This window comes from Rhipicephalus sanguineus, chromosome 9 (assembly GCF_013339695.2).
Source record: "Rhipicephalus sanguineus isolate Rsan-2018 chromosome 9, BIME_Rsan_1.4, whole genome shotgun sequence".
NCBI lineage: Eukaryota > Metazoa > Arthropoda > Arachnida > Ixodida > Ixodidae > Rhipicephalus > Rhipicephalus sanguineus.
The window spans coordinates 40,604,508-40,617,232 of record NC_051184.2 but is presented as its reverse complement, the minus strand read 5'-3'; the positions used below and the strand labels follow the sequence as shown (position 1 = coordinate 40,617,232).

The window sequence follows — 12,725 nt, the reverse complement described above, 5'->3', positions numbered from 1 at the left end:
CCATCTCTTAGGCATATATTGAAACCTGAGCGTGGCACGCAATACGAAATTGATATTTCGTGGCTCGGGGAGACACTAAAGATTCGCAGCGCCATTATGCGTTATGGCAACATTTGTTGCTGTAGGGATACAAATGGTAAGGAGTCGGTGTGGTGCGTTCAGTGCGGGCACGAACGATATATTTTTGTTGCATACGTCCGTACAGTTCCTTGGAAAAAAATAACTCAGCGAATTACCTCTTGCGCTGCCTGAACATAAAGGTATTGAAAACCCAGAGAGAGAGAGAGATAATTTTATTTGAAGGCAGAGAGGTCGGCCTGAGCTAGTGCGCTCTAGCCTGCTACTCTGCACAGGGTAAAAGGGAAAGGGGAAAAAAGGAGTGATGAGGGTTGATGATGGGGAGAGGAAAGAGATATGCGTATATACAATAATACTATAACCACGTGACGTAGTGGTTTCGCTATAGTCTTGTGTCCAGTTCTGTGCTCTTTAGAAAATCTATCACAGCCTTGATAGCAGTTGGTGACTTTGTCTGATCGCACATAGCTGACAAAGTACCCGTCTCACTTAGTGTTGCCACACCGAAAACCCGAATTCCTAACAAAGATACTACACTCGGAGCATGAAAGGTAACCGGCTCTTTTTTTTTAGTATACCGGCATTTAATATTTTTCTAGCCGCCACGGAGGTACAGTGGTTACGGTGCTCGACTGCTGACTCCAAGGTCGCGGTATCGAATCCCGGCCGCGGCGGCCGCATTTCGATGGAGGCTAAATGCTACAGGCCCGTGTGCTTAGATATATGTCTACGTTAAAGAACTCCAGGCGGTTGAAATTTCCGGAGCCCTCCACTACGGCGCGCTTCATAATCACACCGTGGTTTTGGCACGAAAACACTCAAAAGTTATTGTTTAGTATTTTTACGATGGCTTAGAAAAGGTGGACGCATTGAGCATCATAACTATTGGTCAGTGCGGTTCTGAAATATTATTCTGAAGAAACGCGTTCTAACCGCCATTACTCCAATTCTGCAGGCCTGCTGTGCCGCATACTCATAAAGGATATGGGGGCAATCACTATCTCAAAGAACCACTTCCGCAAACGCCGCATAAAAAGAAAGCTCTATATATATATATATATATATATATATATATATATATATATATATATATATATATATATATATATATATATTGTAGAGAAGCCTTGGGACATGGTAATGGGTTACCCTCTCCAGCGCCTTCTAGTGGGTCATCCTCTTTGGTTGCTTGAAGAAAGAACGCCGCTCGCGCAGTGAGTTCGTGCCTTGCCGTGACTGTCGCCATTACTCATTGTCGTTGAGTGCTGTCTATTAAACACCTTAACAATTTGGTGGAGAGTGCTCTGCTCCCATTCAATGCCCCTGGAGCTCCGATCCCGTACCTTGCCATCTACCATGCCTCAAGACGCCGCCCAGCAAACGCCTCCTCTCGCAACGAGCACATGTCCTGGTGTCCCCCGTATACGCGACCCACCTATCTTCACTGGCGCCGATAGCACCGACGTGGAGGACTGGCTCGCAATTTACGAGCGCGTCAGCATCCCCAACAAATGGGACGAAGAAGGCAAGTTAAGCAACTTGGTATTCTACCTCGCGGGCGTAGCAAGCTTGTGGTACAACAACCACGCGTCCGATTTTGCGACTTGGGCCGATTTCAAGACCGCCGTCATCAGCGTTTTTGGCCGCCCAGCAGTTCGTAAGCTGCAAGCCGAACAGCGCTTACGTGAGCGATCTCAGCAGGCCAGTGAATCGTTCACAAGTTATATCGAAGACGTCCTCGACTTGTGTAAGAAGGCCAACGGAACCATGTCTGAGTCTGACAAGATCCGGAACGTAATGAAAGGCATTGACGACGATGCCTTCACTATGCTGCTCGCCAAAAACCCTGGCACAGTGGCCGAGGTCATAACGCTGTGCCAGAGCTACGAGGAGCTCCGCCGGCAGCGTTCGATGACCCGTCGCTCCCCATCACGCGACGCAGAGCTTGCTGGCTTGGCGGCAATATCTGACCAGGCCGCGTTGCTGGCAGAAGTCAAGTCATTCGTGCGCGAGGAAATTGCACGCCAGATCTCCCTCCTCGCCCTTGCCCACCCGCCGCACGTTCAACAGTCGTCGACCACCCTTCTTCCTCCTCTCCGCCGAGCGATTGAGCAGGAAATTGCGGAGGTCATGCCTGAGTACCACCCGCAACCTCCGGCTCCTGCGCCTCAGAGTTACGCTCCAGTTGTCGCCAGGACGCCCCAAGTAATTCCTGCGTCTGCCCCAATGAGTTACGCCGAAGCCGCCGCTAGACCTCCGTTCTTTGAGGCGGGTGTGCCGGCTACATATGCTGACGCCATCCCTCGGCCCCGACTGCAGCCCACTATGCAGTCATTTCAGCAGCCGACTCGTCAATCACGTACTGCGACATGGGCGGGACCTACCCCGGCGAACCGATGGCGCACCTCCGACAACCGGCCCATCTGCTTTGCTTGCGGTTACGCCGGTCACGTGGCACGTTATTGTCAACGCGTGCAGCCGCCTCGAGTCGCGTCACCTGTCACCAGCCAGTCAAGCCGCGCATTCTACGACCCACCTCCACCTATGTCGCCGACGTCACGCCCACCTCCAGCTACTCGCCGCTCTCCGTCTCCCCGACGTCGGTCACTGTCACCCATGCGGCCTCGTTCGGTCGCACGAGAGCAGGAAAACTAGTCGTCGCAGTCCAGGAGGCAAGGGCTGCGACGCTATCGAACTGTGAAAGCCCTCAGCGAAGTCCATCGAATGTAATCGACGTGCTTGTGGACGGTGTTCGCGCATCGGCCCTTATCGATACTGGAGCCGCTGTATCCGTTATGGACGCAAAACTTTGCCGCTTACTTCGAAAAGTGATGACGCCACTTTCTGGGATGTCCCTTCGTACCGCGAGCTCCCAGAGTATTCATCCCGCAGCAGTATGCACTGCTCGTGTCGTTATTCAGGACGTTCTGTATGACGTCGAGTTCATCATAATTGCGGCATGCTCTCACGACGTCATCTTGGGATGGGATTTCCTCTCCCGCCACGACGCCGTAATTCGTTGCGCACCAGCCGAAATCGAACTCTTACCATTCTCACATTTGACGCCGACAGACAGTCCATCGGCAATGAGCAAGATCCTCGTCCAAGACGATACGAAAGTGCCTCCAAACTCGTCAACGGCTGTGTCGGTCTACTGCGCCGGTCTCTCCGACACCACTGCACTCCTTTCGCCATCTGCCCGCGTCTGCACTAGAAAAGGGTTGCTGGTACCTTTTGCGACCGTGCGAGTCGCTCTGGGCAGCACCACTATTTTTGTTACCAACCCATCCCCGTGCATTGTTACGTTGGTTCGAGGGGAATGTCTCGGCAAAGTGGAACCCGTTGAAGACGCACAAGTTCTGGACGCACCCGATGACTCGCACTGTACCAGTTCCCGCACCATCAGTGCTGTTTCCGCGTCTGATTCGTCACCTACTGATGTATTTTGTCCCTCCATTGCTGACAACCTTACGTCGGTCCAGCGTTCGCAGCTTCTGTGCTTGTTGGATGAATTTCGTCATTCTTTCGATGTCGGGCAAACTTCCCTCGGCCGCACGTCCGCTGTTACGCATCGCATCGACACTGGCGCCCAACCACCGCTGCGGCAACGTCCATATCGCGTGTCTCCCACAGAACGCCGGGTAATTAACGAGCAAGTGGACGATATGCTTCGACGCGATGTAATTCGGCCCTCCGACAGCCCATGGGCGTCTCCTGTTATTCTCGTTACGAAGAAGGACGGTTCTGTGCGGTTCTGTGTGGACTACCGACGGCTCAACAAGGTCACCCGCAAGGATGTTTATCCACTGCCGCGAATCGACGACGCGATTGACAGCCTCCAAGGAGCAGAATTCTTTTCATCTCTCGATTTGCGCTCGGGGTACTGGCAAGTACCCATGGCTGATGACGCTCGACCAAAGACAGCCTTTGTCACGCCCGACGGCTTGTACGAGTTCAACGTCATGCCGTTCGGTCTGTGTAATGCGCCCGCGACCTTCGAGCGCATGATGGACACCGTTCTGCGTAACTTGAAATGGCACACGTGCCTGTGTTACCTGGACGACGTCGTCGTCTTCGCTCCGGACTTCTCCACGCATCTCCAACGTCTCCGGCATGTTTTGACACGTTTGAGCAACGCCGGCCTCCAACTGAATCTGAAGAAGTGCCGATTTGCGGCACGGCAGCTGACAATCCTCGGCTACGTCGTGTCCAAAGACGGAATCCTTCCCGATCCGGCCAAGCTTCGGGCCGTGGCCGAATTTCCCAAACCTACGTCCGTCAAAGAACTGCGCAGTTTCGTCGGACTGTGTTCATACTTTCGACGCTTCATACGAAACTTTGCCACCATCATATCGCCGCTGACGAAGCTCCTTGGAAGTAACGGACCCCTAAATTCGTGGTCGTCCGAGTGTGACGACGCGTTGACGTCTCCTCCCATACTACGTCACTACGACCCTACGGCCCCTACGGAGGTACACACGGACGCCAGCGGTGTAGGCCTCGGCGCCGTCCTTGCGCAACGCAAACCAGGGTTCCCCGAATATGTCGTGGCATACGCAAGCCGTACGCTTACCAGAGCCGAGACCAATTACTCAGTCACGGAAAAAGAGTGCCTGGCGATCATATGGGCCCTTACAAAGTTTCGACCTTATTTGTATGGTCGCCCATTTGATGTCGTCACCGACCATCATGCACTATGCTGGCTGTCGTCATTGAAGGATCCCTCAGGCCGTCTCGCCCGCTGGGCACTTCGCCTGCAGGACTACGACATCCGCGTGCTGTACCGCAACGGACGCCAGCATGCTGACGCCGACGCCCTCTCGCGCTCTCCCTTGCCTGACGACAATGCCCCCTGCTCAGTATCTCACATAGCTGTTGCTTCAATCAGCGTTCACACCATCGCTACCGAACAGCGCAAGGATAAATGGATCACTTCGCTGATCGACTTGCTCACTGATCCGACGGCAACACCATCCACTCGCGCGTTACGTCGTCAAGCCCACCATTTCGCCGTTCGTGACGACCTCCTGCACCGACGCAATTACAACGCCGACGGCCGCCAGTGGCTACTAGTGATACCCAGCAGTCTGCGTTCTGATATATGCGAGGCCTTCCACTCCGACCCGCAATGCGCGCACTCTGGGGTATCCAAAACTCACCACCGCATTCGACAACGATACTTCTGGCGTGGGATGTACCGCTACGTGCAGAAGTTCGTTCGCTCCTGCCTCGATTGCCAACGCCGAAAACTTGCAACGCACGTGTCGCCAGCAGGTCTACAACCATTACCTTGCCCTAACCGTCCGTTCGGGCGCGTGGGCATCGATTTGTATGGACCACTTCCTCTGAGTTCGGCTGGTAACCGCTGGGCCATCGTCGCTGTTGACCATCTAACGCGATACGCCGAAACCGCCGCCCTCCCAGCGGCTACAGCGCGCGATGTTGCCTCCTTCCTACTACACCGATTCATACTGCGACACGGTCCACCCCAAGAGCTTCTCAGCGACCGAGGCCGTGTCTTCTTATCGGAAGTCGTGGAAGCCATTCTGAAAGAGTGCCATGCTGTTCACCGCAAAACTACTGCTTACCACCCGCAGACGAATGGCCTAACCGAACGCTTTAACCGCACGCTCGGCGACATGCTGTCAATGTACGTCGCCGCCGACCACACCAATTGGGATGCCATTCTGCCCTTCGTCACCTACGCCTATAACACCGCCCCTCAGAGCACTACTGGTTTTTCACCGTTCTTCTTACTGTACGGAAGGCACCCGTCGCACACCATCGACACGATACTTCCATACAAGCCGGATTCATCTGAGTGTGCGCCTATTTCTGACACAGCCAGGCTCGCTGAAGAGTGTCGCGAGCTTGCCAAGACATTTACGACGCAGGAACAAGAGCTGCAGAAGAGCATTCGCGATGGCACCACCACTTCTGAACCCACGTTCCTTCCTGGAGCGCTCGTATGGCTCTCGGTCCCTACCACTGCAAGTGGCCTTTCTTCAAAACTGCTGCCGAAATACGAAGGCCCATACCGGGTCGTCGAGCGCACATCCCCGGTCAACTACTTGATCGAACCCATCGAACCAGCTTCGGACATGCGCCGTCGAGGGCGCGACATTGTCAACGTGGAGCGCCTCAAGGCTTACTATGACCCACTCATAGTGACGAGCTCTTAGGTCGCCGGACGGCTCCCTTTTCGTACCCGGGGTAATTGTAGAGAAGCCTTGGGACATGGTAATGGGTTACCCTCTCCAGCGCCTTCTAGTGGGTCATCCTCTTTGGTTGCTTGAAGAAAGAACGCCGCTCGCGCAGGGAGTTCGTGCCTTGCCGTGACTGTCGCCATTACTCATTGTCGTTGAGTGCTGTCTATTAAACACCTTAACAATATATATATATATATATATATATATATATATATATATATATATATATATATATATATATATATATATATATATATATATCTTCCAGATAGCTCTTATCATCAAGCCCCTGTGCTGTAGTACAGAGCGCACACTATGCAAATTATTCTCTCTCTCTCTCTATCTGGGCGTACGTGGGTTTTTGCGACGCCATTATGCTGAGTAGCAGACCGCGCGTAGTAGCAATTTCGAGTGATTCCGCCGGGTGAAGCTAGCAGTACCTGTCGTGCGCAGCGACGTGATGAACACATCAGAATTTCCAGGTAAAAAAAACGGCAGCACTCTCGATCATCGATGGTCGAATGATGGCCTACGTCTTCTACGGTCGTTACACACAGAGATGATATCCCCCTTGATTTCGCACAGATGTTTTCCGCCCGGCGTCACTACACAAGACGCTTGATACGACATATCCAACGAAACCAAAAGTCGGTTTAAATTGAACGCACCACTAACGGCCGTTCTATTTATTTTTTTATAATGTATGCACGTATCTATAATGTCTTCTTACACAGATATAAATAACGCTATCTGTCATAGGGGGACCCTTTCCACAACTCACGTTGAGTTCTTATAATATCTGGGGTTTAACGTCCCAAAACCACGATATGATTATGAGAGACGCCGTAGTGGAGGGCTCCGGAAATTTTGTCCACCTGGGGTTCTTTAACGTGCACCTAAATCTAAGTACACGGGCCTCAAACATTTTCGCCTGCATCGAAAATGCAGCCGCCGCGGCCGGGATTCGATCCCGCGACCTTCGGGTCAGCAGTCGAGCGCCATAACCACTAGACCACCGTGGCGGGGTATCACGTTGAGTTTTGGAGTCCCAGCTGTATATATTGTGACGGAGGCGAGAGGACGGTTTAATGGATATTTACACAAGTGAAGTGGCAGCCAAACAAGATGGCTGAGAAACCCCACGCGCAAGCGCTTCTCGCTCACTCGTCGTCTTCATCTTCGGAGAGCACCGCGCTAGCTCGTGTCTATGACGCACCTTGACATCACAATTAGATGTACTGTATTCTATCTTGCTATGAGCAATTGATTGATTGATTGATTGATTGATTGATTGATTGATTGATTGATTGATTGATTGATTGATTGATTGATTGATTGATTGATTGGTAGAGGTACGCGTACCTCATCCTCCTATTTGCGATGTATTTGGTATATTCAACACTTCCCGCGAACATTGCTTTACGTAGCATGAAGCTATATAGAAGCTCGCAGCTGCCTCGCGCAGTGCCTTTGTTACTTGGTTAGCCATTGCATTCTCTTGGTATACAGCGTGCTTGTCTCTGTGCTTCCCGCAGTGCTTGCACGGAGATGCTCGAGAAGGTACCAGGCAAGCAGGGCTTTAGCGTCAACGGCGACAAGAGGCTTCTGGGCAAGCCGTCAAGAGCTGACGAAGACACCGTCAAACAGGTATACCGTATACGTAGGCTACTGATGATGATGATGATGATGATGATGGCCTCATAATTTGTCACATCAGAAAGGGGTGACCAGTCTGTGTGTGCGTTCGATCCTGGCTTCTTTGTGAATGCTCGATGAGCGAGCCTGCTGCAGGCACTGAAAGTCTGTGCATATTTTCACCATGACAAGTGCAGCGGACGTCGTGCTTCGCTTTCACGAAGGAGCGCTGGAGTCTCGAAGGAGGCTCGCCGCGAATTCGGAGAAAATCCTAGGGCACCACAACGGCAGTTACGTCACAAAATAGAGCTTTACGAAATAGTAGCAGTCGCAGAAGAAAACGCTCAGCGATGTACAGCTGCCCCTAAATAGTTCATAAAAACAAGAGCTTGGAAGGAGGTGCTCAATGTGCGGGTTCCTTCGAAGTTCACTAAAAGAAACCAAACATGATTATTACGTCTTGTAGTTAAACAAAGTAGGAGGAGTGTGTTTAAAGAGACATAAGCAATGAAAGATAAACAAGATAATTGTCGACCGGCTTGCAGACTTCAACGAACCATGTCTGCTTATCTACTAAGCGGCACTCCGACGAGAAATAATTGGGCTTATTTAGTTGATGAACCTGTGTGCGTGTGAAATGCTAGTAATCTACATCCGCTTTCTTCAGCTATATATATACGTTTTATTAAGTTCGAAGTGACAGGCACAGTGAAACTGCGATGTCACTTGCCCACGTAGCGATGGCAGACATTGAAGCCACGTGTGCCAACATTTTGCATCGCAGCCTTACTCAGTGTGTTATTGAAATATTCGTAAAGTACATCTTTATCACATTCATCATTCATAAGACCTTTCGTGAAAGTATGCGTCCATACAGAACTAGCCCTGCACGTTCGTGTCCTTCCTCCGTCATCGTCATTTGTCCTTCATGATTGAAGGACAAAAGCGCAGTCACACTGAGGCAGAGACGAGAAAGACCACAGATACACAGCGCTGTGTACTTGTGGTCCGTCTCTTTTTTTGTCTGTGTGTGGGTGCGCTGCTGTTCAGTCATGAAGTACAACCAACTAGCCCAAATTTCAGTCATGTTATCGTTTTTTGTGATGTGTCCAGAGTGCCCACGACGTGGCAATTAGGCTTAGCCTACCTGTCCCAGAGTGGGAGCGGCCCATATCAGTCCTTGGCTGAGCCTCACGACTCAGTAAAGTTTTGCCATACCATACCATACTATACCAAACCATACCATATCGTGTTTCGTGCTAGCTAACTTGCAGTGTCGCTCTACTGTCCTCCTCCTCCTCCTCAGGTGATCAAGATGCTGATCCTGGTAGTGTCCCTGTTCGTGCTCTGCTGGGCCCCCATCTTGATTCTCAACGTGCTGACGGCGTTCGGCAGCGTCTCGGCGCTCAACTACTCCTACCTGAAGCCGCTGCGCACCTGCTTCCACCTGCTGTCCTACCTCAACAGCTGTGTCAACCCTCTCGTGTACGGCTTCATGTCGCGTTCCTTCAGGGTCTCCTTCCGGGACGCCCTGATGAGCTGCCTGCGACAGGGCGGCGCTCCGCAGCGCGGAACGACGTTGCGCCTGAGTCGCACGCGGACCACTAGCCTCAGCATGGGGCGCTCCGCCACGTACGTCACGTGACGCCAGCCTCCGCAGCCGGGCATCCGGTGCATCCGCTGGACCAGCAACTGCGGAGCCGCGCCCGGTACCATCACGCTGTCCGCTACGAATGGATAACGAGCGATGGTGGAGACCAATGAAGTCCCATGGACAGCTCCATGTAGAACCGGAAGTGAGTCAGAGAAGTGGAAGGATTCTGACCGCTGCAGCGCGTAAAACAAACGCGAAAAGCACCGTAAGTTCCTGAGCAGCGCCAGATGACGTAACCCATCCCATGACCATGACGTAGCACGCAAATCGGAGACACAGGCGTTCTTCCAGGTATGAGGGAAGGATATACCATCCTGTCTCTGATACTAAAGCTAGTCATGAACCATTACAAGAATGGCGATGCTCCGAAAGCAGGTGTTACTGCCACAAGTGACACAATTCAAAAAGCCGTCGCAAACAATAAACGGATCTCAGTGGCTCTTTGTGCAAAGAAAGCTGGCATTATGAAGCTTTTGAACATGAAGATGTACGATTAAGGATCACTTGGGAAAGCACGCTCCCGATCGTGCACGCACCCGATCTTGTCTATGGCACCGATTCTTTCGCCAGCTCACATCTCATGCGGAAAAAACAGTATCCGACGGTTGCCTAGTTCACGTGTGTGGCAGACTCTGGTTTGCTCTTCAGTCTGCGTGTTGCAGTTAACTGAAATACCTGCGCCCCTTAAAAGAACCTTTACAACAAAACGCCACAGTGACATCGGTGCACCCGCTTTTCTCCTAACTGTCGGGACAACCCTAAGTGACCGTTGTACCCTGTGTGTGCAGATTGGCCGCACGTGACCACCCGACAGACCTGAATCTTGGGAAGATGGAGATCGACAAGTGAAATAGTCAAGAATTGATCGTCTACAGGAGATGATGGAGCATTCGTCAAAATGTGATAGATACTGTGTGTAATGACTTCACACACCTTCGTGTACTGCAATCGCGCCTAAATGGCGTGCATAAGTCGAGACGTGCAGGGCTGTTTCGTTTTATTGGGGGCTATATTCCTTCGTTCAAAGAACCCTGTTCGTTTCTGCCTCTTGACTGTCTACAAGATGTACTCGTGGCCTCGTGAATCTCACGTTGCCGTGTTCTACTGATTGGACGTTGCCTAGAGAGAAGGCAATCTACGTTACCAAGGCTCTTGACAGAATGACCCTAATGAGAGTAGGATGTAACAAGCACCCAATGGGGCAGTAGAGACTTCTTATTTTTCTGAAGCTACCACAGTGATTATAAAAAGCGCGATTCAGTCACTCTTGTATATGTTGTGCTCAAACAGACCTGATGCGTGTTATTCAGGGAGTTGCTCAACAAATTGGTGTAAACTAACAGACCTGTGTGTATGTATGTATAGAAGCTCTAAGGCGATAATATGTCCTCCTCCCCCTCTTCCCTACACCCATTAACTGAATGCGTCCATTTTTAACAGTCAAACACCCTTCCGATTGTAAAAAACGGGGTTGAGCTTTCACTATGTCTAGCACCTCACGCTTAAGTTACCCGATCCCATGGTTTACCATAGCATCGATGCTGCGTTGACAAGCTCTGTTTTGTTTCTGCGAATATTTGTGTCCAGCTGCCGATGTACGAAAAATCCATAAAATACACTTTACCCGCAGTGAAGCCCTCCTGTGAGATAGTTTGGTGGCACCGCGTGGTCGGGAATAATGTACAGCATTCAACCGAGACGGTTGTACTTAGAGCCAGTTGTCGTGTACAATAAGTTTTATTAGCCGTAAGGCGAAGCCGTGGGACAAATCAGCACCATTCATGGGTGTTAGCCAGAGACAGTGGTACAAGCTGTGTTCGAGAATCAAGGTGAAATTCGTGACACCGGCAGGGTGCAGGTACGTCCTAACTGTATTGTGTCGACTTACGTTGGTTGTGGGTCTCAAGCCACACGATTCGCTGTGTACTTCCCCCTAGTTGAGCGTCCACAGACAAACGCGGCTTTTACTCCGTCCTATTTTCATCCGGTGTTTCGGTATCGTCAAACGCACAAACTTTAAATGACGGTCAACGTTCAGTGAACACACAGTCAGAGTCGAAAGTTTTGAGACCACGCGACATAAGAAAAAAAGCTGAATACTCCCACTACTTCACCAGGTAGCCTTCAATTTAGATTTCCGGCCTGTTTTAAAACGCGCTAACAATACGTATTGTGCAATTGGTCGAAATACAATAAAAAATTGTTGAAAAATTCAAAGTTTTCTCAGACCTAGTGGCCCCTAAACGTTTGACGGCGACTGTACATTGTTTCAATGCTTTCAAAGGCATCCACGGGAAGCTTTCATACGTTTTCACTCTCCCTTGTGGCAAGTGTGCTTTAGCTGGTGTGATAAATCATTTTCGAATGCGATGCAAGGGGTGCAAGGATGACATCTAAGGCAACGTAGTGAGCACAGAACGTGGCACGTACATTTGTGAAACTTATAATCCTCGCTATCTTGCCGGATTTCGTTGTTGCAGAAAGCGTAACTCGGAAATTCAAGCCACGTTGTCATTGAGAACAGCCGATTTACCACGAATTCAAGGTATAACCACATTATAGGTATCCGCCAAGAATGATACAGCATTGCTGGAAAGGAAGCTAGTGTCTTCAAACTTTCTCACTACAACGCGAAATATAATTAATTGCAGGAAAGACAAATAATGCCAGTGCAGGAAAGGCCTGTCAATGGAAAGTTGAAGTTTGATGCACTTTCGTGCAAAAGCGTAAGCAAGGTTAATAGAGAGCAATCCATAACTCGGAATTCTGTAGCAGGCCCGTAGCCAGTAATCTTTTTCGGGGGAAAGGGGGGGGGGGTCCACTTACTTAAAACCTTGACTTTTTGAGAAAAACACCCACTTTATTATTTATTTTTGGTAAAAACACATACTTCACCAAAATTGGGGGGGGGGGGGCTGGGCCACTAGGCCCCCCTTCCCTGGCTAAGGGCCTGTTCTATTGTCTTGTGATTGCTACTTTAAGAACGTTGATAACCTCACAAGTTTTGGGAAAGCTACCCGACTGCTCTTCCGCCAGGTTAAACTTTCAAGTTGCGCGTTGCATGACTACTGGAGAAATAATTAGGAAGACAATTCTTAAAGGGACACTAAAGAGAAACAATGAATTGGTTTAGATTGATAAAGTGTTGC

The 12,725-nt window shown here is 50.6% G+C and overlaps 1 protein-coding gene across 1 annotated transcript in view; it reads left to right on the top strand.

Annotated features, from left to right (window-relative positions):
- The window catches only part of LOC119405038 (QRFP-like peptide receptor), a 109,251-nt gene extending 96,871 nt beyond the window's left edge, over nt 1-12,380 (top strand). The window contains exons 5-6 of the mRNA XM_037671799.1: nt 7,823-7,934; nt 9,229-12,380. Of these exons, the coding sequence (XP_037527727.1) occupies nt 7,823-7,934; nt 9,229-9,567 (451 nt within the window). The 3' untranslated portion in view covers nt 9,568-12,380. The remainder of the gene's footprint in view (nt 1-7,822; nt 7,935-9,228) is intronic.
- Nucleotides 12,381-12,725: the final 345 nt, after the last annotated feature.